The 23,513-nt window shown below is 38.3% G+C and overlaps 1 protein-coding gene across 3 annotated transcripts in view; it reads left to right on the forward strand.

Annotated features, from left to right (window-relative positions):
- Positions 1-23,513, forward strand: part of UBAP2 (ubiquitin associated protein 2) — a 68,118-nt gene that overhangs the window by 18,580 nt on the left and 26,025 nt on the right. For 2 of the 3 annotated variants that reach the window (XM_031060270.1, XM_031060271.1), the window contains exons 6-15: positions 2,910-2,964; positions 4,126-4,229; positions 10,404-10,456; positions 14,997-15,064; positions 16,120-16,309; positions 16,978-17,191; positions 18,622-18,893; positions 19,867-20,045; positions 21,134-21,341; positions 22,433-22,472. In XM_031060270.1, the coding sequence (XP_030916130.1) occupies positions 2,910-2,964; positions 4,126-4,229; positions 10,404-10,456; positions 14,997-15,064; positions 16,120-16,309; positions 16,978-17,191; positions 18,622-18,893; positions 19,867-20,045; positions 21,134-21,341; positions 22,433-22,472 (1,383 nt within the window). The remainder of the gene's footprint in view (positions 1-2,909; positions 2,965-4,125; positions 4,230-10,403; positions 10,457-14,996; positions 15,065-16,119; positions 16,310-16,977; positions 17,192-18,621; positions 18,894-19,866; positions 20,046-21,133; positions 21,342-22,432; positions 22,473-23,513) is intronic. The other variant, XM_005424981.2, reaches the window with a different exon arrangement.

Raw genomic sequence — 23,513 nt, forward strand, 5'->3', positions numbered from 1 at the left:
AAAGTGAACAAATACTGTTTCCTGGTAGTTGTTCAGTGCTCACTCACTGGAAAGTGGAAAACTGTCAGTGCATAAAAGAGCAGAGCTTATGATCAGTGGTGAGGAAGACCACAATTGTAGTAGTTCTAATTTAAATGGGTTTAAATTAAGTGGGATTGTATGCTTAGTATTTGGGTTTCTGCTGTGAATTCTGAGAGCTTTATTTGCTCACTGACTCTTTAGTCACTGTTAAAAAGCATAAAAAGTTTGTAGATACCCTGTGGGCATTCCCAGTTGTTTCGTGACTAACTTCTTTGTCTTAAAAGACTGTACCTTCTGTTTTAAGGCCATTCTTAAATTTTGACAGCTGAGAGAAGTAGCTTTCTTGGCATGAGAATTTAAGGATTTACTGGTGGTCTGGTTGTGTCAAAGAGAGTATCAGCCCTTTCCACTGGCTCACCACAATGTATGAAATCCTGTGTCTGAGTTAGGTGGTATTGCAGTGGTGAACATTTCACTGTCCCATATTTTGAGTTAATTTTTTATGTGTTTTCTAACTTTGTATTTAGTAATTTGGTACTCCCTTTTGCCTTTATTAGAAAGGTTCTTTGTGTTTGTTGCTAAAGCTTAATTCCAGTTTTGACTGAAAGCATAGACACAGCATTAAGAAGTTAAAGGAATCTACTTGAAATTCAAGTTCAGAATTATCTTTCAACGTGATCTGGTATAAAAAATGCTTTGCTGGCTAGTAGTCTCAGACTGTGCATGGAACTTCAGGAGCAGCATTTTTTCTTTTTTGCAATTTCTAAAACTGTTGCTTATTGATGTTTTTAGTCAGTAGTTTATTGTGCCCATTATGGGAATGTACCTTACATATGCCTGGCTTGGTAAAACATCACCTTCTCTTTAGTGTGCTAAGGTTGTTCCTTGAGGCCTTTGCACTTGAGATACTGGGGTGACTTACCTCATCTTGTAAAATCTATTTCTTCTTTCATGACAGCTGTTTCAATTATCTCTCTGTACCTTATGTCTGTCTTGCTCAAAACTGTTTCTGGTTGACTGTTTCTGTGTTTTGCAGCTCCCAGTTGGACTTGTACCTCAGGCTATCAGAAAACTGTTGATCTTGCTTCTGCACAGTTTCTGTAAATGGTGTTTAATGCTCTATTGATAGCGATTGAAAGTAATTTTATTACATGATGGCCCCTACCATATCCCCAGGTAAACTTGTGTAGCTGGTTCTACTCTTAAGAAAAGTTACTGGACAGAAAGGTAATCCAGAGTGCTCTGATTTTAGCAGAGGATAGCAGAAGAGTAGGTAGGCTGAGCAGCAAGGTTCAGTGGACAAGTTGGAGGCAGTTTGGTACAGTGGGGTTTGGGGCACTGTTGTTTGTGGCAAAAAACACATGGGCTCGCTAAAGAAGGGTGGCAAGTGCCAGGTTGCAGCAGTTGTTGCTTCTCTCATAACCTCTGTCTGCCTTCTCTCCAGCCAGTTGCAAAAAGAGAGCAAAGAAGGGAAGATTATGTAGACATAACAGAGCTGGTCAGTGTCAGACTTAAGGTATTCTGTGTTCTTATCCCAGCAAAATGCAGTGTGTTGCTGGATGGAAATCCTTCCTCTACTTTGATGCCTCTAAGAAATCTTGAAAAAGTAGGTCCCGAAACGTATTTTGTCACTAAAACAGTGAACTCGGATAAGGGGAATAATGAATGGTGAGAGCAAGAAACAGAAAGTCATTAAAGTAGAACTTTGATAAACTGGTGTTACCATGTCCTGGAGGTACTGCTCTTGCTCAGTTTGTGTGGTCTCCTGAAAGTATGAAGTAATTCTGATCCAACTTTGAACATCCCATCATGGGTAGTTCTGATCTATGGCATCAGTGGTTTGGTGATTTAGGATTATCATTTTTGTGTGCTCTGGTAAACTTGCAGTTGCTTGGTGACTTATAATTGCCACATAATTTTATCATTAAAATAAACATGGTTTTGTTCTCTGAGTGCAGCTCTTGACCTCCTTCTGTTCTTGTAATACAAAATAACTCACTCTTCCTCAAAAAAACCTGAACAAACTGGGTAAGCCTTACATAAAACCCCGAAAAAGGTGGGGAAGGAAATCTATGCAGAAATATATTGCATATAAGAAATATTTAGTAACGTTTTTTGTAGACATTTGCTTTGTGTATTCTTGAATAGCACAAAAATTTTCATGCCTTGTTGACAATGTACCATGTGCAAAAATTAAGCTATTAATTGTATCAAGAAGCTCATGAACTGAGGCTGGTAATCAAAATTTGAGAAAACAAATACTTGTTTTTGTTAAAATAAATGAATATTTTAGTGGATGATAACAAGGAAGATGAGTTATTTGATTTAGGTATTTTCCTGTCAGTAACTGTGATGAAGGGTGAGGCAGAAGGAATGCGTGATCAGAGACTGGCAAAAGCACAGGAGGGTGGACAGGTGGTCAGAGTCAGAAAAGGAAACAAATGGAGTATTTCAACTTCTTCCTCACAGATAAGAAGTGACAGAGAATTGCTTGGGAGATCAGGATACTCAGGGAGGCTGGGATTTTAGAGCATCTTAGGCAAGAATGAAACAATACAGACAAAAATTTGAACAATGTCTAATAAGTTGGCAATAGCAGTGTTTGGGATGAGTCTTTAGGTAATTTCTTTTAATGGCGCTTGGAGCTACTTCATGAGACACAGAAAAGATGGCAGACAATTGAAGGTCCTACTGAAATGTTGGGTCTTAGATGAACCAAGGCTTATTTGAGTGTGTTAGGGAAGCAAATTTGGTGTGAGAATTTGGGAAGTAAATTATATTTAACTTCAACTATGGTAGTTTTGTTCAACTGTGGCTTTCTTTAATGTGACAGACTAGTGACTGGTGGCTCCTCTGCTGTTGCTGTTAAATGGTGTTTTCTCTCCTAGGGTTTGGACGTGGCAGAGGGAGAGGAGCGGGGAGGTTTTCAGCCCAAGGCATGGGGTAAGAAACATGCAGAACACAGATTTTGGCAAGGGTCAAACACAGTGGCAATATTTATTGACAATGTTGCCACTGTATGTATGGATATTGCTGTATGTTTGAAACCAATATAGATGCAAAAATTGAAAAATCTCTTAGGTGATGATTAGAATATTTTTGTCTTAAACTAGTGCTTCTAACTAGGCACACCTGTAGAATCCTAATGTATGTCTATTCAGTGTTAGTATTTCAAACTTGGAGAGCCATCCATACCCGCTGTCAGTAGCAGCCACATGGTGCCTTGGAGTCTGAAAGTTGTGTGCTACATATAGTCTTAGGTAAATTTTAAACCAGATTTATTTCAGTGTAATGTAGAACGTGCAGTGACCATATTTAAAACTTGGAAAGTGGCAATTCTAAACTTTGTTCTGTTTTTGAGGTTTCATGCTTTAGCTGTTTGGACTCATATGACCTTAAAACAGAGTCAGAAGAAGTTACTCAGCAGCTTAAAAATTTGCTCTCATTTTTGTTGGAATAACTTGGCTTATAGAAATGTAGTCTCCACTCCTTTCACTCAGTGTTTGCCTTTAATGACACTTCATGCAACATCAGTAATGTCATGATGAACAGGAGTCATGTTCTGCTTCTCTAATAATTCTTCTTGTTCATACTTGCAGATGATGAACTGAAAAGAGGTTTTTCTTCAATAATGCTTTTTCACCTTTTAGCTACATCTGTGCATTTTTGGCATTAGCGTCAGCAGAGCACTTTCAAATAATCTTACTGTGCTCTGAAAGGACATGATACTGATCACTTATCAGTCAGCCACCTGCTGGAACACTTACCTGTTGAGAGAGTCTTGTTGTTGTGTGTATAAACTGATGCTTTATAACACTGGGAGGAATTGGGAGGCTGTTAAGTGTTTTTTCAGGAATTTATTTGGTTCAGTGTCTCTACAGGAATTTTGTTTACCAGTCTCTTCACTTTTTTGTCTTACTCTCTTTTCTCCCTTTTTATCTCTGTCTGCTCATAGAAGAATTTTTTTTAAGTAAAAGCTGTCAAGATAACTTATGTGGAAATCAAGATGTTAAGTCTAATACAACTTCAGCTAAAAATTATGACACTTATGCTCTCTGAATGACCCATGTGTTCTCTTCCATTTCTTAACTTTCAAAACTCTAGGACATTTAATCCTGCAGACTATACGGAGTCTTCTGCCACTGATGGCTTTGGGACAAAGTCAGAGATCTGGGAGACTGGTCAGAATGATGCAGATGATGGAACTGGTAAGATGCTTCAAGAAGTGGAAGGATTGGAATGAAGACCTGTAGCATATTGCAGCTAAAATAACCATTCTGTTAGTGTTCACTTCTGAAAATTTGTGTACATCTTTTGTGACACAGATACTAGATGATTTTTAAGTTTAGCTCTGCTGATGTGCAGAGCCTGTGTCTCTCTGGTGAGAATGAAGGGAGGCATTTTGCAATTCTTTTGTTATAGTACTAGTAAACCCTTGGGGGACAAAGGAATTTGAAGAGTCACTGGAAGAACCTTGTATATAAAGAAGTGTTTAGATATCTTAATCCTGCTTAAGATCTCACTGAATATAGTTAAGCAGCATAAGTCCTCCTAGAATTGATTGGTCCACAGGCTTTAGGCCTATCATGTGAATATCTAAGAAGAAAAGGAAAAGAAAAAGTTTACAAGTATGATTCACTCAGTGACACTGGGATGGCTTTGGAAGCCCCATCTGCACAATGCAGAAATGTAAGGATGTGAGTCTCTGGATGGAGGAGAGTTCCAAGATCTGCGACTTCTGAAGACAAAAATTATTAACTAAAGCACGAGTAGGCACTTGAATTGAAGCCAGAAAGCCATTGACCTGTCTGAAGATCAAGGCAGATGTCTGTTTCTGTATGAAGTTTCAAGTGAGAAGTACACACTTGCAGCTAAAGGCAAGAGACTGACATAGTTTGGAGAGGAACCATTTGGCAATGGTCTCATGGCGATTCAGAAATGAGGGTGGCCTGCTTATCTGTGATGGGAAAAACAGGATACCTTGCTGTTTCCTGTGTTCTGTGATAGAAGATGAAGGCAAAGTAAACCATGTGTTAGAATGGAGAAAGTCATGTATGTTTTTGTCCTCACTTGGGAGCCATTGAGTGCATTTCTTTTTAACTGCAGCAATGGGTAGCTCTTCTGATCTCTTCGTTGGTAAAGCCTACTCAGGTGATTTTTTTGTCAACTCCTGTGCCAAGTGTGGAAGCTGATCCTGAAGGGCACAGTGTGCTCTGTTGAGCTCTGCTGTGAGCCACTTGAGATGCAGCTTTCTAAACGTCTTACAAGCCATTTTCCACTTAACTAGAGAACACAACAACAGGCTCAAAGTTTAGGGAGGCTTATTAAGCAGCTGTCTTGTCACTCTGATTTGAGTATATTAGTGGTTGTTAATGGGAGCATTCTTGCCAAATAGTATCTCTCTAAGGAATTACTTCTTAAATTATTTGGTGCTGTAGCACAAACAGAAATACACCTTTTGTTTTCACTCACATTAGTTTTTCAAATAAGAGGATACCTAATGTCTTGAAAATTCCTTTGGAGATTCTTACGTTTTTGTTTGCTACCTGTTAGCAAGGGGCAGGATATGTTCTCACAAGCATTGCAGAAGCTATAAGGTTAACTAAGTAAAGAAACATCTGCAAGAAAGGTACTAGGAGATTGGACCAGAGGTAGAGAATCACTGGTTTGTTACTACTGATTGCAGGTGTGAGGATATAGCTTACATATGACTTGTGCTCTACTTCCAAAATGAGCTCAGGTGTTCTTGAGACCCTCCCTGCTAACTCAGAGTAGCCCCCATAGCCCCCATGTGACTCTGTTACAGCAGCCTCTGTCCTTGTAGGCAGAGGCAGAGCCTCCTTGTCCTTCTTACTCAGTGTTAAGTAATGGAAGAAATCTGCCTAGGAGTAAGAGTAGTTTGGTGTGGGTTAACAGTATGAATGTGTCATCATGAGAGGTGTGCTGCTGACAGCGTGGTGGAAATTCAGAGTTTTGACGTCTGGAATTTCTGTTTGGATGTCAAGCGCATTTTTGCTGTTCACGTCACCAACAGCCGCACTGGACTTCAGTAACACAGCTTAAGGCATGCATGGAAATTTGGGAAGCATTGTAGGAAGAAGATGTGAGAAAGTATTTCTGAATTTTCACTGGCCTTGTCAGATGAATGAATCTTTGAGGTATGAATGAGTGGGTGTCATTGTGAGGGAGTTCCTGCAAAATTACTTGGTTGGCAGAAAATTAAAGTAAACTAGGTAAATGTGAAAGTTCTTGTTGGGTGTTAAGTACCTTTTTGTTGCTAATCTTAATTTATTTTCAAATGAAAAAGGTACAATAAGTGACAAAACAGCAATGTCTCTCTAAAGAATGCTTTCTTTTATGGTGTTGTAGACAAGCTCTAGGAATGACTGAAAGAAGTGTCTGGGCCAAAAGCAATCACTTCAGAAAGAACAGGCTTTAAAATTGAATCAATAGTTGTCCAAGTGGGTAGCACTTTCAGCCTTTTGATGGAAAGCATCTTGAGGGTTTTTAGAGGAATCTGCAGCTGGGGTGGTAATTTTACAGCAGAAGAGACTGCTGGGAAGGAACATGGAAGCAGGGCTGGTGGGGGACAGTGTCAGACAAGGTATGGGGCTGCAAGTAGGTTGCATAAAGTTAAGCATGAATTGACTTGTTAATCCCAAATATTAATTTTCAGGTTCCCCCTCCTAAATTCACATGATGTTTTGTTAATTACAAATCAATGACCCAGTTAAGTTCCCAGTTGACTCCCCAGTTAAGATGGGGTGTCAACTAAAGTTTTGAATGTGGGAACTATATGTGTATGCAAAACTATAAAGCTTGCAGTGGGCTCTATAGATGTCAGGTAAGAGTTTATACAGGAAGGAAATTGCTCTCTTTATTCCTCATTACCCAGTCCCATTTCTTATTTAATCTCAAAAGAGGGTAAAAAATATTAGCTCATGCTATCTACTTGGAAAACTAGTGTCTTTCATCTGTAGTTACATTAAAGAGGCTGTAACTGGGTAACTGCCTAGAGAAATAAGAGATCTTTGCTTACCAAAATATTTTCTGGAGACATTATACCAACAAAAACTCTTTGTGACATTCTGAGTTATGTACTAAGCATTTCTTTCTTTAGCCACTGCTGGGGAAATTAGTATTTTCATAAAAAATAAATACTGTATTTGTTTCCAAAATGTAGTTTCTGTCATGCTCTAGAACCTCATGCCCTGAATTATTGCAAATGCCAGAGGCCTCATAATAACTTGAATAGACTAAGTGCACCATTGTGTAATCCAGTAGAAAAGCTTGCTGGTTCTGTGAAGGTAAAATTCAGTGTTGGCTGAAATACAGACTGAAGGGCAAGTCTTCAATAGTTCATAACATTATATCTAATTGTATTCCAAATAATACAACATCAATTTTCCTGCATCCTAACTTATATAGAAATAATATACAGATGAAAGGCAAAGAGAAGGGACAGATGAAGAGAAACAAAATTACTAGTCCTCCTCCAAAATAAAAATAAACTCGAGCAGCATAATTTCTCTCAGGGTTTTTGTAATGAACAGGGCAGTGGGAGCAAATGAGTGCAAATCACAGCAGTTCTTAAACATAAATTGTATTGGAGGTGCTCACTTCTCAAAGTTTGTTGTGAAAATGGCCTTGTGTTCTGGTAATTTACTCATGTCACTGCTTTGATAGAGTTTCATAAGTTTCATGGAAGACTTCCTTTGTTACCTTAGTTATGAACAGCCTTAAATTACTCTGAAACTGAAGAATAACTAGAAATAAGAAATAAATTAAAGAGTAACTTTCAAGAGGGACAGTTGTGTTCCTTGGAAGGTACAAGGAAGTTGGTGTTTGGGTTTTTGTTTTCTGGGGGTCTTGTGTTTAGTTTGTTTTTTCAATATCTGCTGTAAAAGTCAGAAGGAACATTTCAAGGAAACCTTCAAGTCTTTCTAGAATGCAAATCCAGAAGGAAAGAACTAGTACATAACTTTGGCATAGACCAAGTTCAATATATTTTGGGGCTAATATCAATGATTATTCAAAGAAATGGTAAAAAATTAAGGAGTGTGACAGGGAGAGAGGATAGTTGGAGGAACATAGCTGAAGACTCATCAAAAGATGTATTCTGTTTTTATTGGCTTGATAACTTTCTAAACTGAACTTCTTACAAAGACAAAGAGGAACGGGTCACAAATAACCACCTAGGTTGAAGGTTGTATAATAAGGATCTTAGAAAACGCAAAACATAATTTTGATGGAAAACAGAAAACTCTTGAATTGTAATGCTTTGCAAAGCTTGGGGGAAAGATTGGGAAGAGGATGCATGAGTTACAGTAATGCCAGGGTGGATTTTGGACTAAAAAGAAATTGATGGGCCTGTGGCAAGATCTGATGTAGATCAGATCAATAGGAGGAAGACATTCAGAAACTGAATTTTGTGCAGAGAAGAGTACTAAAATAACTGAGAGTGGAATGATTGAGTTGGGAAGGGAGAGTGTTAGTAAATGACACTAATAAACTTGGCGGCTTGGATAAACTAATAAAAGGGTGAGAGGCTGTACACAGTATTTAAAAGAGTAAACCCTCCTATATAACTAGCTTTATAGGAGGGAACAACAGACAGTTGTTTAAATTTAATGTGAGGAAAACATCACAAGTATTATTTTGAGTAGGTTTGGTCTCCCAAAGGTGGTGGAAAATACACAAGAGTCTGACTTGATGTACCTGAGCTCTTCTAGTTTATTTTATCAGACTCCGAGCTCTGTTTCAGTGTTCTGGTGTCAGTGCAAAGCTTGTCTTCTAGAGACAGGCCTTGGCACTGGCTTATGGGAGATAAATACAAGCAGGGCAAATACTTTGATTTCTTCTTCAAAGAAGAAATACTGGGGGAAGGGATTCTGTGCTGGTCAGGGGAAGGGAAAGAATATCAACTGTTCCTCTAAAAACTGCTGCTCATTGGGCTTTTCCTCCTTTTCAAAATTTCTGTAGAAATGTGTGGATTACTCTAGAAATTTGAGGCATTGTAGTAGTTTTGCTATAGGGTGTGGTTATTCATAAAAACATCATCCCTGGGTAGGAGCCATTTAATAAAATGTGAGCATGAGATGTTTCAGGCAACTCTGTATTGCTCCACAGAGCCCACACAGAGCGGATGTTACCTTGCTCAGGACCTGCCAAATAATTTTGGATTCCAAGGTATAGTTCCCCTCTCTTCCCCCCACTGTGTAACCTTCACAGTCAGCCCATTTGCCTGATAAGACTGGCGCCTCTCAACCCTCCTCTGCCAAAACTCGCTGTGGTGTTGTGGGCTACGAGAGGAAGCACCAATGCAGTTCTGGCATTAGTACCAGCTGGCTTTGATGCTGTTTTTGGGGGGCTTGTTTCTGAATTAATGTGTCTCAGACCAGTTCCTGGTTAAATGAAAGGAGATTATTGAAGCAGCAGTCTCTTTGCTTTGTACTTGATGCAGGGTGGTGGCAGTGCTACCTTTGGTGCTGGTGTTTTCTTTGCTTGTGGTTGCACAGTTTACGCAAAGGCTCTGGTTGTTGTTGGAATAACCTTCACTGTACTGCTGCCGGTGGTCAAGGCCTTCAGTCCCTTTATTGCTCTTGCATGTCTGTACCTGCTGTTTCCTATGGGAAAGGGTTTGGTTTTTGCATCCATAGGATTGGTTTCTGTGGTTTTCCTATTTCTGCATGCTTCACTGTGCTCCAGAGTTTGCCAAATCCAGTCTGCCACAAGTTCCAGGAAACATTTTTTAGCTACAGTGGAAATTTAAAGATTGTCCTGCTACCATCATAAGAATTGTTTGTGTTCTAAAATAAGTTGCTCTGTCAGGGGAAGGAATTGGAGTTGTGCTACTCTGATGAGTGAATTAACACGTTGGAAAGTAGTCTTCACAGGCATAGCTTGGGTCTTGAAATTGAATATGTTGAAAGTAGGATTGTAGGTCTTGGAGCAGGTGTTGGTGGTTGTGTTTTGTTCTGTATGAATTTGTGTGTGAAACTGAAGGATCCTGTGGGAGCGTTGACTAACCTCTCACTGCCGTTGGACCCACAGAAGGAAGTTCTTCCAATGTTTGGGATTAATCACTGGGTACAGATGTGCGTTCATGCAAATTGAGTCCAGTACCATAGTGGCAAAGAAATTCCTGAAATCAGAAATCAGGGGCAGGGGAAAGGAGTGGTGGTGTTTCCCTCCCAGAATTTTAATTCTGCAGACCAGTTTCCTAGAGCTTACAACCATGTTTCCAAATATGTTTCCAACCTCCATCTCCTTGCTTTGTGTTCCACTGATAATGAAAACAGGATTGCTTGTAAAGCAGGATTGAAACACAGTGTTGTGCCTTTAACTTGTACCTGTTTTCTTTCTTTCCCCTATGATAATAGGAGCATGGAAGAACTCAATAGAAGAATGGACAGCAGAAGACTGGAATGAAGATGTAAGTGCAACTGGCTGGATATACCAATTGATTATTTATTCTCTTCAGGGTTTGTATTGTTTTCAGAAACTAAATATTTGAAGTAATCCATTATTTCAAGTTTATTTTCAGTAGAGTGAAAATAAGTCATCCCTTTTGCCTCCTCCTGCAAGGTGGAATGTCCTGGAAATGTGTGAATGCTTCATATAACTCATATGGAAACTCCATCCTTACCTAATGATAGGGATGTATCTTTAGAGAGAATTTAAAGAAATTCCTAAATTCCTAGGTTTTCTGTATCAGTTAATGTCATCAAAAGCTGACATATTTTAAACCTCTCTTTAGTTTCCTGAGTGTGTGCTAGAGGTGGACTAAGAATGGTGGAAGTCTATGAGCTGTTCTCACCCCTGTTTGATGCTGGTACAATACAGCGTTTGTTGTAAGGGAGGGGTGTTGAGCAATGCAGACTACGGATAGAATTTGTTTTAATTAATTACTAGAGCTGAATAATTTGCAAATTAATTTTGAAATCTATAGCCCATTGTTAATTTTTATTAATTTTGGATCCTGGAAAAATCCCTATAACCTAGGAGAAAGTTATTTGTCTGCTAATATTCAGAAAGAGTGAATGAAATGTCAAGATGCAGATACATTAGCCCAAAACATGCGGGGAAAAAAAAAAAAGGGAAAAATATGTTATACCTTTTGTTCTAAAAATAATTGCATTCTATCGCAAAACATTTTAGTGTATTGAAATCTGCCTTGAAAATTTTGGCAGATCTGTTACAGAAGGACCCTTATTGAATGTGGGCTTTTGTGGGAAGGCTATTAGTCCTCCCAGTCTGAGGCCAGATGCCATCTAGTGCTGTGATCAATGATTGGGAAGTAAAACTAAAGTAATTGCTTAATGAAATGCTTGTAAAATACAAAATATATTGGAATTGCCTTTGAAAGTGAGCCAGTCATGTGGTGAGATTTGGACCTCTGCAAGATTTGAACTGTTCCAATGAAAAATACTTTAATATAGCCAAGTATCCATTTGTTTTATAGGAATAAAGACACACCTTCAGAACAAGGGCTTGGTGTCTGGAAAGCAGCAACTCAAAAGTTTCCAGGATTGTAGTGGATGATGAAAAAAGAACAGCTCAGCGTGAGCTGATGCTGTATTAAAAAAGCTCCTATTGTAGTATTTTTGCCTGTTGGCACTCTTCCCCATCTCTTAGTCATTGTTGAGTTATGTTTCTGTATGTGAATGCTCCTGAACTTGATTCTTAAGTACCAAGAATCCAATTAAGTACCAAATCCAATTTCTCATTACTTTTACAGATGAAAAATTTGGTATAATAGCTGAAAAGATCTAATCAAAGATCCTTGAGAAGGCAGATTTTAGTTTAGGGAATCTGAAAGGATTACTTTAGAAGCATATGATGGACTCTGGTTTTAGTCTCGCAGAGGTGTAATATGAACCTGTGTCTGGAAAATGGATCCATGCATTTAAGTGTGTTAACAAGCTGTTTTAGTGGCATGACTATTGATTAAAAGAACCAAGGAAGCTAATAAATGTACTGTCTGCAGGGAAAGACCAGGTGTTTTTCTAAAGAATATTTCTGTTTAAATGTGCTGTTCTCTAGTCAGATACAAGTTATGAGCAAGTGAGTGAAATTTAACATTGTTTGACCCAAGAAGAATTAGGTCTTTGTGACCTAATAGTCCTGTCTGGTCCTTATCTTTTGCAGTGAGTATTAAGCAAGTATAATAGGTTGTCAAGGTGCTGTTAAATAGAATGGAAAGTGCTTGCAGTGAAAATAGGAGGTTGTATTTTGTTAAAGGGATATTCAGGGTATTAACAATGAAGGATTAGACAAATATTGAGGTACTTTAGGTGGCTCTGGGTTTTGCTCTTAAAAGAAAGTAAAGTTTAACTACAGCAACTATTCCAAAGGAAAGAAATACAAAATAGAATAAATACAAAAAAAATAGAATAAATACAAATTGCTGGAAAGTGGGTAATGGCAAACATTTTCTGTTTTTATTTGAAACCACAGCAACACTTATTTTCAAAAAAGGAAAGAAAAAAAAAGAGTGTTTTGTTGGAAGTGGTTTCTTTACCTGGAAGCAGCATGAGAAGTTGTTTTAATTTCTTTAGCCTCACTACATCATACCAAAACAGTAATAAGCTTTTTTTTAATTTCTGATTTGTTGATGTTGAGTTTCTGTGAGGATGCTGGAGTATATTTTCCTCTTCTCACCATTCCTGTACTCCTTTAGGAGCTGATAGCTAGTTGTCAAGTGCATTGTCTGTTTGGTGACTGGAGAATGATTTTATCATAGGAACAGGAGCTGGGAAGCATGGGCATTTCACTGCAGATGGAGGACATACCCCTGTGAGGCCAACACCGACAAATGGCTCACAATCATTTGTTCAGTTCTGGGAAAATGCCAGAGCCTCAGTGAAAGATTTGTGAGTGTAGTGTGCAGCAAGCATAATGGCTTGATTGGGAGCTGAAAATACTACTTCTGGGAAATACTAAATACATCTTGTAATAAAACTTTTCAGCTGCCACAGCACGAAATATGTGTTTTGATGAATGCCATAATCCATGCAGAGTACTGAATTTAGTGCTTGATTGGACCTTTTGGCAGTGAATTTGCCACAGGTCGTAGTGTAAATCTCAATGTAACTGAGCTGGTAGCTGGAGACTTCTGTTTGCATGCTGGTTCATCTATAGAGAGCATTTATTCTCTCACACATCAAGCATGCATTTGCATTGTCACAAACATCCTCAGTCTCCTTAATTTGCTGAATTTTTGGGGTTTATCAGTGTTTGTCCATGGTTAGTCTTTTCCTTGGTTATGTGAGTGTAAGAAACTGTTGACATTACAAAGAATTTAATATTTAACCAAGGGATTGCAGACCATAGAGTGCTGCTTGTGCCATTAGCTGACCTCCTTGTGCCATGTAATGCAGGAATATCATAATACCCCAGAAAGTACAGTACACATTGCTCTAAAATAAAACACATCATTCAGAAAGTGGTGGACAATAGAGGAACAGCCTTTTTAACTGACATGTACTTAAGTGGAATGTTCTTTCTTTGTTTTGGTCAGTACACAGAGTTGTGGGCTGTCAGCATTCATCTCAGAACAAGTGATCCAGAAATGAGGGATTAAAGTGCATTGTGTTGGCAGCAAGGGAAGGGTAAGAAATGGAGGGAGGAACTGTGTTAGGACTGATTTCTTCATGGTCTCATGTGCTCCTTGCAAGAGGGTGCTGGGAGAGTATGTGAGATATCTCTACTCTGCCTCTGAGTGGTGATTTGCTCCCAGTCAGCTCTTTTGTGCCCTTCTTAAATCAAGGAGACCCCTATCAGATGTCCATGTTCAGGAATCACATGGTCTCAGGAGAGCTGCCTGTGGGATGGCAAGTGAAATCGGCTCATGTCTGTGATGTCCTTTAAACTGCTAGAAATGTATGCAGTTAAAAATGCATAATTCCTAGAAGAGCTGTATCAAATGGCACATTTGAAAGGTGTTCTTTGAATAGATCAGTTATTCTTCAGTCAAAGACAAGACTACTAAAGGAATTAAGGATGATTTTGTGAAAAGTAAATTTAAAATACAAACATTGTACGTGCCTAGCTTTGCCTTGGTAAACCTAACCTGTAGTGGCTTAAGATCAATTCTGGTTTGCAAGTATTCCTGTCAATAGAAACAAATTAGCCCTTGGAAATTGTAGCTGTTCAACTACTACTTTTTAAACAAGAAAAAGTATTAAAAAATCCAACCACGTGGCAAAAAACAACCTCTTCTTTCCCCCGAAAGTCCCAACCAGCTCCACTTCCGCAGGTACCCGTGCGAGTATCTCTCTGTATTGTAACAGCATGGTGAAAACAGTGCAGCTTTCCTCTGTGGGTGGTCTGACTTGTTACATGAGTGTCAGCATGGCTCTCATTTTATTACAGTTTCCCAGCTCCTGCTCTCAGAGCGCTCAGTTGAAGACGTTATTGCCTCTCTTAACCGAGCTGCCAAGAGGGAAACTTGAATGCTGGTTCACTAAACTTACCTGTACTTACCTGCATCTGCTGGTGGTGGGAGCTGAAATGTCAGATGCAAAGATACATGGAATGAGTGGGAGCAGTGCAATATGTTAGCCTTGTGCAATAAGATTTGTCAGAGTTGCTCTGTAGTGTCATAAATTGTCTGCACGTTGATGGTAGAATGGCTGTCACATTAATTACTTTCTACTGGTGTATTTCAGTTAAACTCTTTCCCAAGCTGATGTAGTTACATTAGTGTACAGTTCTGTGCTGGTGCGTGTTGTCAGGAGGTCAAATTTCCTAACCCAGCCCTCTAATTAAATAGGTACTTGATTCTGTGGAGAAGATTTTACTGAAGTTTAACTACGTGTTTTGTCTTTTTAAGCAAAGCTTCAGAGTAGCTGTTTGTAATGGTAGTTTGACTTTACTTTTATCTTGAAAGTGCATGACCAAAATGGAATTTCTGCAGATGTTGCAGGAGGGAAATGTGAGCATATGAAATTCTTCCCGCATCTCTTTTTCAGCTTTCTGAAACAAAAGTCTTCACTGCATCTTCTGTTCCAGCTGAAAATCATGTGACTCCTGGGCAAAGGTAAGCTCTTCTTCCATGTTTTTCCTATACTTTAGAAACCTTCTCCTTGATTAGGCAATGTTAGCTTGCACACATAAAATATTGAGTAAAACCTCCATCAGAGATTGGTCAAAGTCATCTAAAAATTGAAAAAGCCCTGCTTGAAAATTGTTGTTTCTGTGAGCTCCTGAGTTATGTATTTCTGACTGTGAAAGTGGAGACAAACTTACCAAATGTGTAAGCATAGCACATCTTCTGCATCAGGACTGCTTACAGGCAGGAAGAAAAGTAGCTGGGGAGAAAAATTTTTTTGCTGTTGAGAGGGAAGCTCTGGCTTTAGTGTCCAGAAAATGGGAACGCCTGTCTTTGTAGATGCAGGAAGTGTTCAGAATGTAGCACTTTGGCAGATGTATTAAATGAAAGCTTCCATTGTCCCCTGGTGAACATCACAGTTACAAGCCTTTACTGGTGATAGGGGGTTAAGATCAAGAACCAAAAATAGGTCAGTTGCTGCCTTCCTTTGCTTGCCTTTATCTTCAAATGCCGTGCTGATGATGTTGTGGAATCAGCTGTTTCCATTAGCTTCATGTTCCTGAAGAGCACATTAAAGTATAGTGAAGGCTTTGGTAGTTGGATAGCGTGAGATCTGATAACTAGATAGGCTAATGTTTCCAAATATCCTGATTCTGCTGTACTGCAGCAAAATTTTCCATATAATATGGATGTGATTTGCATGGGGCATGGTGTCACATGGTGTATAATTTATATTTATTTCTTTCTTAAAGGTAGTATATTCGTGTGGTTTTTGTTCTGTTCTTTCTGTTTCCCTCAGATTATCTTAGAAAATGTTTTAGTTCATCCACTCAATTGGAGTGGGATTTTTCTGTTTGTTGCTTAGTCACAAAAAGCTCCTTTTTCTGTCTTGTATGGTAGACAAAAAACATCTTCAAAGACTGCTAATCAGTAATAATTCTGTTGCTGGGATGGCAACTTTAGTATTACTAGTGCTTTCCCCAGTGTCACTGAAGTTTAATCACTGTTCATTCATTCCAGCCAAGTTTCACTTTGTCTTACAGCATTGATTTGGTGACACTGCTTCAAAAGCCAGTGACATCTACCCAAGAGACAGAAGGCAACTCGTTTGAGTCTCCCCAGCAGCAGACCTTTGGCCAAGCCTTAGTATTCACAAATTCTCAGCACAGCACCCAGATGGCATCAGGAACAGGCAGCTCCAGTGCTGTAAACTCTTACTCTCCTCAAAGTCTGGTAAAACTATCTTGTGCTTTCTAAATATTTTGTTTTCTAAATGTTGTTCATGAGTAAATATTTCAAGTTAAACAACTTTTCCAGTGCTGGTCATTTCATGAAGTGTTTTGGTATTTGTTGAAAAATTAAAATGAAGAATATAATTCTTCCCTTTCAGCCCCCCACCCCTCCCCTCAAAAAAAATTACTTTTTTCATTTTGCTGGTTGGTTATTTCTGCATTTACATAAAGTAGTTATATTAATTTTTGATTAGAGAGCAAATGTGTTCATTGCTTGTTGATATAGCATAAAATAATTTGTTTATACTTAAGAGTTTTAGGCCAGAAAGTGGATGTGTTATTTCCACTCACATATTCAACTACTTCTTGTGGAAGCATGCGTATTTCTGAGTAAATTTTGAGGGTGTGAGATGAGGTGTTTATTCTCTAAAAATCAGTCCAACTATTAGTAAATCTATGATATTTTAAGATGCATAGGTCCAAGTAAGTTAGTATTATTGTGATTACAGTAGTGGAAGTTTTTAGTGGTCATTTGTTAGTAAGCTAGATCTGAAAAGATTTCAGTTGCTGCCAGATAGCTGCTGTAGGCATTGACCCTATGATTGTGCTCAATTATTAGTTAAAATATTAACTCCGCTCCATCCCCTTTTCTTCTTGGTCTCTTGGTAGTCGGCAGTTCTTTGTTCTGGCTTTGGAGAGCTCAGATCTTCTAAATTGGCAAACTCTACTGGTTCCCAAATCTTGGACCAATTGAAATCACCGGGATTGGGTCAGTTTACCTCTCAACAAACCAATAGCAGTTCTGCCACCACTAGCACAGTTGCTGCATCATCCTGGGATCTAAAAACACCTAGTACTCAGTCGTCAGTCCTCAGTCAGTTTGGTAAGTGCTTTGACACAGGTTCTTCTCTCTTTCTCTTTATATTAGCCATTAATTCCTTAATGCCAATGATAGTTTAAAATTACTTTAATTAAAGACTTTTTCAAAAAATTTAATTCTAGTAATACAATTACTTGCAACATTTTAAGTGTTGTGCTTATTTGCTGGTAATAAACATCACAAGTATATAATAAACTAAGTTTTGTTAAGCTTAAGCCTATCCCTAAATGTCATTACAAGTTTAAATTTATTGAGCCTTCCAGGTAGTGACATCTTTGATGTAGTGTGCTTGAATATTTACACGGAATTTTGTTGGTGACTGTTTTTCAACAGATACTGGAAAATACTTATTTTCATTGTACCTGTGCTTCTTGTAACTGAGTGTAAAATTGTGTACTTGTATTTTGTTTTTTCCCAAATTCTCTCTTCTAATCATTACATGAATTTTGAATGAGTACTGTGTAATTTCTTCATAATGTGCATCACGCCTCAGTGATCTTTCTGTAGCTTGCTGTGAAGGATTCGCGTTACTTGTTTTGTATATTTATAATTGTATGAATTTTTCATGTAATTGAGTAAAATTAGTTGCAACAGTGAGAATGACAGAAACTTATTTTCTGTAGTGTTGTTCCTAGCAGAATCCTCATTGTGAAGAAGATAGCTCTTGCGTCTCTCATGTGTGTGTATGTTTATGTGTAGATAAGCAGCCATTGGTAGCAATTACTATCTTTGACATGCAGAAATTAAAAAAAAAAAAAAGAAGTACATTTTAATGCTTTCTAATGGACTTCACCAACTGAATAAAATCCCTTCACACTGGAATGCTGGAGATCTCCGTGGTGTTTGACAGTGCTTTAGGTCACCTCATGGCTTTCAACATGCAAAAACTCTGAAAGGGAAGACTGGGGAAAAAACCTGTTCATGTTCAGCATCTTTTTGATTCTCAGCTATTATGAGATGGTAGAAGACTTCCTAATTTTTTTTAATCTTCTTCTTTGCAGGGGAAGGGAATCCTAACTCATACGACCTCTAAATTGCAACAACTATTTACCCCTGGGAAGTAATCACATTATATCAGCTCAGTTAATTACAGTGAAACTTGAAGTGTTTGATTAAAATTATCTGTAACAGTTTTTGAGGACTTGTGGGTGGTAATACTGTGACTGTGTAGATAGGTTTGTTTTCACATTTTTGGAAAAAAACTAAATAATTCTTGGTCACAGCTGTTTATTTAAGGTAGAAGATGTATCAACTGTTGTCCTTATTAGTGTTAGAGTGTTAATGGTCCATGTGAAACCCTCGTGATGTCTGAAAAGACTGGCAAATGCTATAGAATCGTAACTATTAAGCATCACCCAGATTCTTGCATAAAGAGTAGAACTATAAAGAGCAGAGTTCAATGCTTTAATTTTGATATTTCCGTTTTTGGCCAGACTTTAAATCCCAGCCGGAGCCATCTCCAGTTCTGAGCCAGCTGACGCAACGACAGCAACAAATGCAGGTGGTTCCTGTTCCTCCTCCTGGGCTGGAGTCCTCCTCCTCCCAGGTAAAACTCCGAGAGCCATCACCAGTAGACACCTCTACAGCTGTTAGCAAAATATTACAGCTCCCCACTATCTCTATGGATAACCAGGCAGTGACTGTTCATCAAACCCAGCAGAAACAGATAAAACCACCAAAAAGGAGGATAACTCCAGCATCCAAGGTGGGTAATTGAGTGATAGCTTGTCATTACTAAACTTAAAAACCACAAAAACTTGTGTCAGCAGTGGCATAGCCAGCAGGACCAGGGCAGTGACTTGTCTCTCTGTACTGGGCACTGGTGAGGCTGCACCTCAAATCCTGTGTCCAGTTCTGGGTCCCTCATATGAGGAAGATATTGAGGGGCTGGAGCATGTCCAGAGAAGGGAACAGAGCAGGGGGGGGTCTGGAGCACAGGTCTGAGGGAGCGACAGGGGCTCAACCTGGAGAAAAGGAGGCTCAGGGGAAACCTGATCACTCTCTAGAAGAGAGGGTGTAGCCAGGTGGAGATTGGTCTCTTCTCCCAGGTAACAAGTGACAAGGCAAGAGGAAACAGCCTCAAGTTGCACTAGGGAAGGTTTAAATTGGATATTAGGAAAAATGTCATCACTGAGGGGGTTGTGAATCACTGGAGCAGGCTGCCCAGGTAAGTGAGAGAACTACCATCCCTGGAACTGTTTGAAAGATGTGAAGAGGAGTGGTGCTTAGAGACATGGTTTGATAGTGCTGGCTTTAATAGTTAGACTTGGTCTTCATGTTCTTGTCCAGCCTTAATGATTCTGTGATTTGATTCGGTAGATGTTTTATATAAATTGCTAGGGAGAAGGAGAGAAAAGATCTTGGTATATTTCTTATCTATGAAGCAGGATGTACTAAGCTGGATAGTTTTTAGGTCCAAAATATTGTGGTGCTATCTTTTGCAAGCAGATAGCTGGTTGCTCTGTATGGAAAATGGCTGTTGCTGAGTGATTTTTAGATTGACTTAGTACCCACAATATGAATATTGGTGGAGGGGGGAGTGATGTACAAAGATGCTACTTTGTTGTTGTGGAATATTATGGTTTACTCCTTCAGCTCCAGATTAGAGCAGAATCAGTGGATTAATTTCAAGTTGCCAATGCATGCAAAAGAATGATGGCTTCTTTTCTTCCTTTAAGATTCCTGCCTCTGCTGTGGAGATGCCTGGATCAGCAGACATGACAGGGTTAAATGTTCAGTTTGGAGCTCTTGAGTTTGGATCAGAGCCTACACTCCCAGAGTTTGGATCAACTTCAAGCAGTGAGAATACCAACCAGGCGACCAACAATAGCTTATATTCAAAATCTGTAAAGTATGTGTGAGTTGCCCTCCTACATTCTCAGGTGTTCTTGTGGGGGTCAAGTTTGTGCCAAAAACATCATGACAGGGTTACAATGTAGTGAAAGGAGAAAATATGATTACTTGTTTTCTGTGGACGGTATCTTAAATGATAATTTTCTACTCTAATGATAATCAAAATCTGCCTGGACGGGTAGATGTGAAGCTGGAGATGATATGAATATAAATAACTTTTTAATAAGCTATCCTTTATAGAATTTTTTTTGTCATGTTAAGTTGCCTTGATTTTTAAGTGTTTTGGAGGTTTGTTACTCAGTATCCATGTTTTTCTCCAACTGACCTAGCAGAATTGACCTTTTTACCATATATGTGTGTTAGTTAGTAGATTAGCACCAGGTCACAGATCTGATTCTCCTATAGGATGAAAAAATGAGAAAAGAAGCTAGGCTTTCTGTATGCAGAAGCTGTTACTGAAATGCTACAACAGCCAATGATAAGTGCCAGTGGACCAGTAAACCACTTTTAATTCTTTACTCATTGAAAAATCAGCATCAGTAAAAATCTTCCGGAAGTTAATTCAGAAATATTAATAGAAATGAACTTCCACGTAACTTGTAGTTTTATACATGATATTTAAACTAAGTGGACAATAAAACATTCCTGCATGTTTTAAAGTATTTTTTAATTCTTTGCATAATTTATTTTGTAACATTAGGATTCTATTGTAAAAAGAATCCTGTTGTTATTCATTATATACCAAACTTTATCGATTCTGCTTGTTTAAAAAAGAAAGATTATGATCATTAATTTATCCTTGGAAAAGGTGGAAATAACATGACTGAAAAGTGCTTGTGTGTAAATTCTTGTCTTATTTGGGCTGGAATGAGGAAGGTGAATGGTGCTTAGTGCAGCTGATGTTTTGAAGCAGTGATTAGTGGCAACCAAAGCAATATTATAATTTTTTTTTACATTCTTAGATTTTCTAATATAAATAGTGTAGATTTTTTTCTGTGTTTCAAGTCGTTCTAGATAGCTGTATAGAAGCTGATATTTTCATGAAAGTATTTGAAATACTTACCAAGATGATAAATAATTCTTTTTTTCCAGTGATCCTTTGAATACCTCTTTGCCAATATCCAATACAGTACAGGACTCCACCTACACAACCTCTGCCATCAGCTCTTCCAGTCTGACCTGCTCATCCCAGAGCACTAGCCCAGTAACAACTTCCTCCTATGAGCAGACCTCTGTGCATAGCAGGATAGCGTACCAAAGCTCCATGGCTCCATCTGAACCAACTCCTGTTGCAGTTACGGTGAGTTCATTACAGAAACAGGACCTAGAAAAGGGGGAATACTTGTTTTTGCTTTTCTTGGTGTGTAGTCATTTTTGGTATTACTGTATTTGGCTTATAAGAGCATCTGATTTTGTGGGTGTTGACATCTTAAATTGTCTTTTGAACTTTTTTTTAGTGACCCTTAAAATTCTACTTGAGTTTTCTTCCCTGAAGCTAAGGAACTGTCTCTGTATGTAAATATTAGTTATGGTATTTTGCCATAACTAATAACTTGATGGTTTCTCTACAAATGTATTTTATTTACTGAATTTACATGGCACCTAGCAAATGGATCGCGATTTTTTCTTGGCCCCTCCAGTATTACTTTTCTGTTGTATTTAAACACCAGTGGGAATTAGTTTCATGTGTTATTTTAATAAGCATAGGCAGAGATCTAATATAGGACGAAGAATCTCTTGGGAGATTCAGACACACCTGCTGTCTTTGTATATAGAATGTAGGTTTATTTTAAAAGAACTGAGTTTATTGAATGTTTTAGGAACTTGTGAGAGTTTGTAAGTTTATTTACTTCTGGCCTTTGTTATGTGTTGGCTCAGTCACACTTGTCTTCTGCACTAGCTCGTATGTACTGGTGAGGATCAAGCATAGACTATCCACTTCTGTACTCCAGCGTTATCCAAAAAACAACTGGTGCCTCTCAAGTCTTATCTTTCAATGGAAAAAAATTGGCGTCTCTGTGTAACTTGGATAGTTAAAATTGTGAGTTACATTAGATCAAAAGCACAACCATTTCCTATATGTTAATGCAATTCCTTCTTTCATATTGGTGTGAACCTGAAGTTTATGTTTATACAGTACATGGGAAGGTTTGCTGCTGATGGGTGTATTATGGGCAGTGTATGGGTTTCTCTATGTTGAGGACACCTTGCACTTGAGACAACTTTATGATGTAGTTTTTTTAAAGGCAGTAAAAATTTAATGTTCTACCTTGTTGTTCAATTTAGTATGAATATAGAATTTTGCATGAAGCATGTTTAATATGTGATTCAGTCTGAGCATTTAATATACCTCTAGGATGATTTGTTAATTCATTTCTTCTTTGTTTACAGAACGGGCACAGTGGTGTTAGGACACAGGCAACTCTTGACAGTAAGTTTTCAAAGCTTGGTTGAGCACAGGACTTTCTGTTCGTTCCTTGCTACTTGCTGTGCACACAAGCATATCAGTGACATTGGGTTTAAGGCTTTATATTGTTCTCCATGACTAATTTATGACTGACCCATTTGACTTTATGTGTGCTTGCATAAAATGCTGCTTGCTTCTTGACTACAATTGAAATATGAAGGCAGGTCTATTAAATCTACAAACCTAAACAACCTTAGAATTAGAGAAGCTGCTTTGCTGTTGGCTTTCCTTTTGTTACCTGTCAGAAATAATTTAATATAAAATATTAATTAAATTATTAAATATTAATTATTTAGTTAATATTAAATATCAACTAAATAATTATAAATAAATATGAAATTTTTTAGCAGTTCTTCCAGTTCTGAGTTGGGAAGCTGCTGAGTTGGAAATAGCATTTAGCTGTAGTGAAATGAAGTCTTTGAGTGCACCTCTCACTAGGTATAATTCTATCTCTGCCCTGTTAGAAGCCTGTGGGAATAAAGGTGATAAACACATTCCCTCTTGTGAGTTTCTTAATACCTTGCAAACAATACTTCAGTATTGACTGTGGTATAAGTGTTGTTTCTTCATCTTGGCCTGTTTCTAATGTAGTGTGGACCTGTACCAGGCCTGCAGCTCTCTACTTGGGAGTTAAAATAAAGTATAGTATTCACTCTTCTGATCTTTGTGCTGCTCCATGGAAGTTTTAAAGGACAGCAGTGTGAATTAAAATATTTTGGAATTCCAACACTTCAATTTTAGGTCTAACCTCCTCTTAAACATCTCTTCAGGTAGGCCATTAGTGGGACAGTGTTTTGTGGGTACCAAGTTGAATTTAAAGGAGCAGGAGTGTATACGCTCCAAGTATACAAAGACAGCTTTTCAACACAAGAACTTTTCTAGTGTTGTGTACAGAGTTAAACAATTTATGAAATTCACTACAGAACCTGTTCTTTTTTCTACAGAAAACGAAGATATGAGTATTCTTAATACTTTTGTTTTCTGTAATGGCTTTACTAGTTTCTT

Source organism: Geospiza fortis, unplaced genomic scaffold, assembly GCF_000277835.1.
Source record: "Geospiza fortis unplaced genomic scaffold, GeoFor_1.0 scaffold49, whole genome shotgun sequence".
NCBI classification, from domain to species: domain Eukaryota; kingdom Metazoa; phylum Chordata; class Aves; order Passeriformes; family Thraupidae; genus Geospiza; species Geospiza fortis.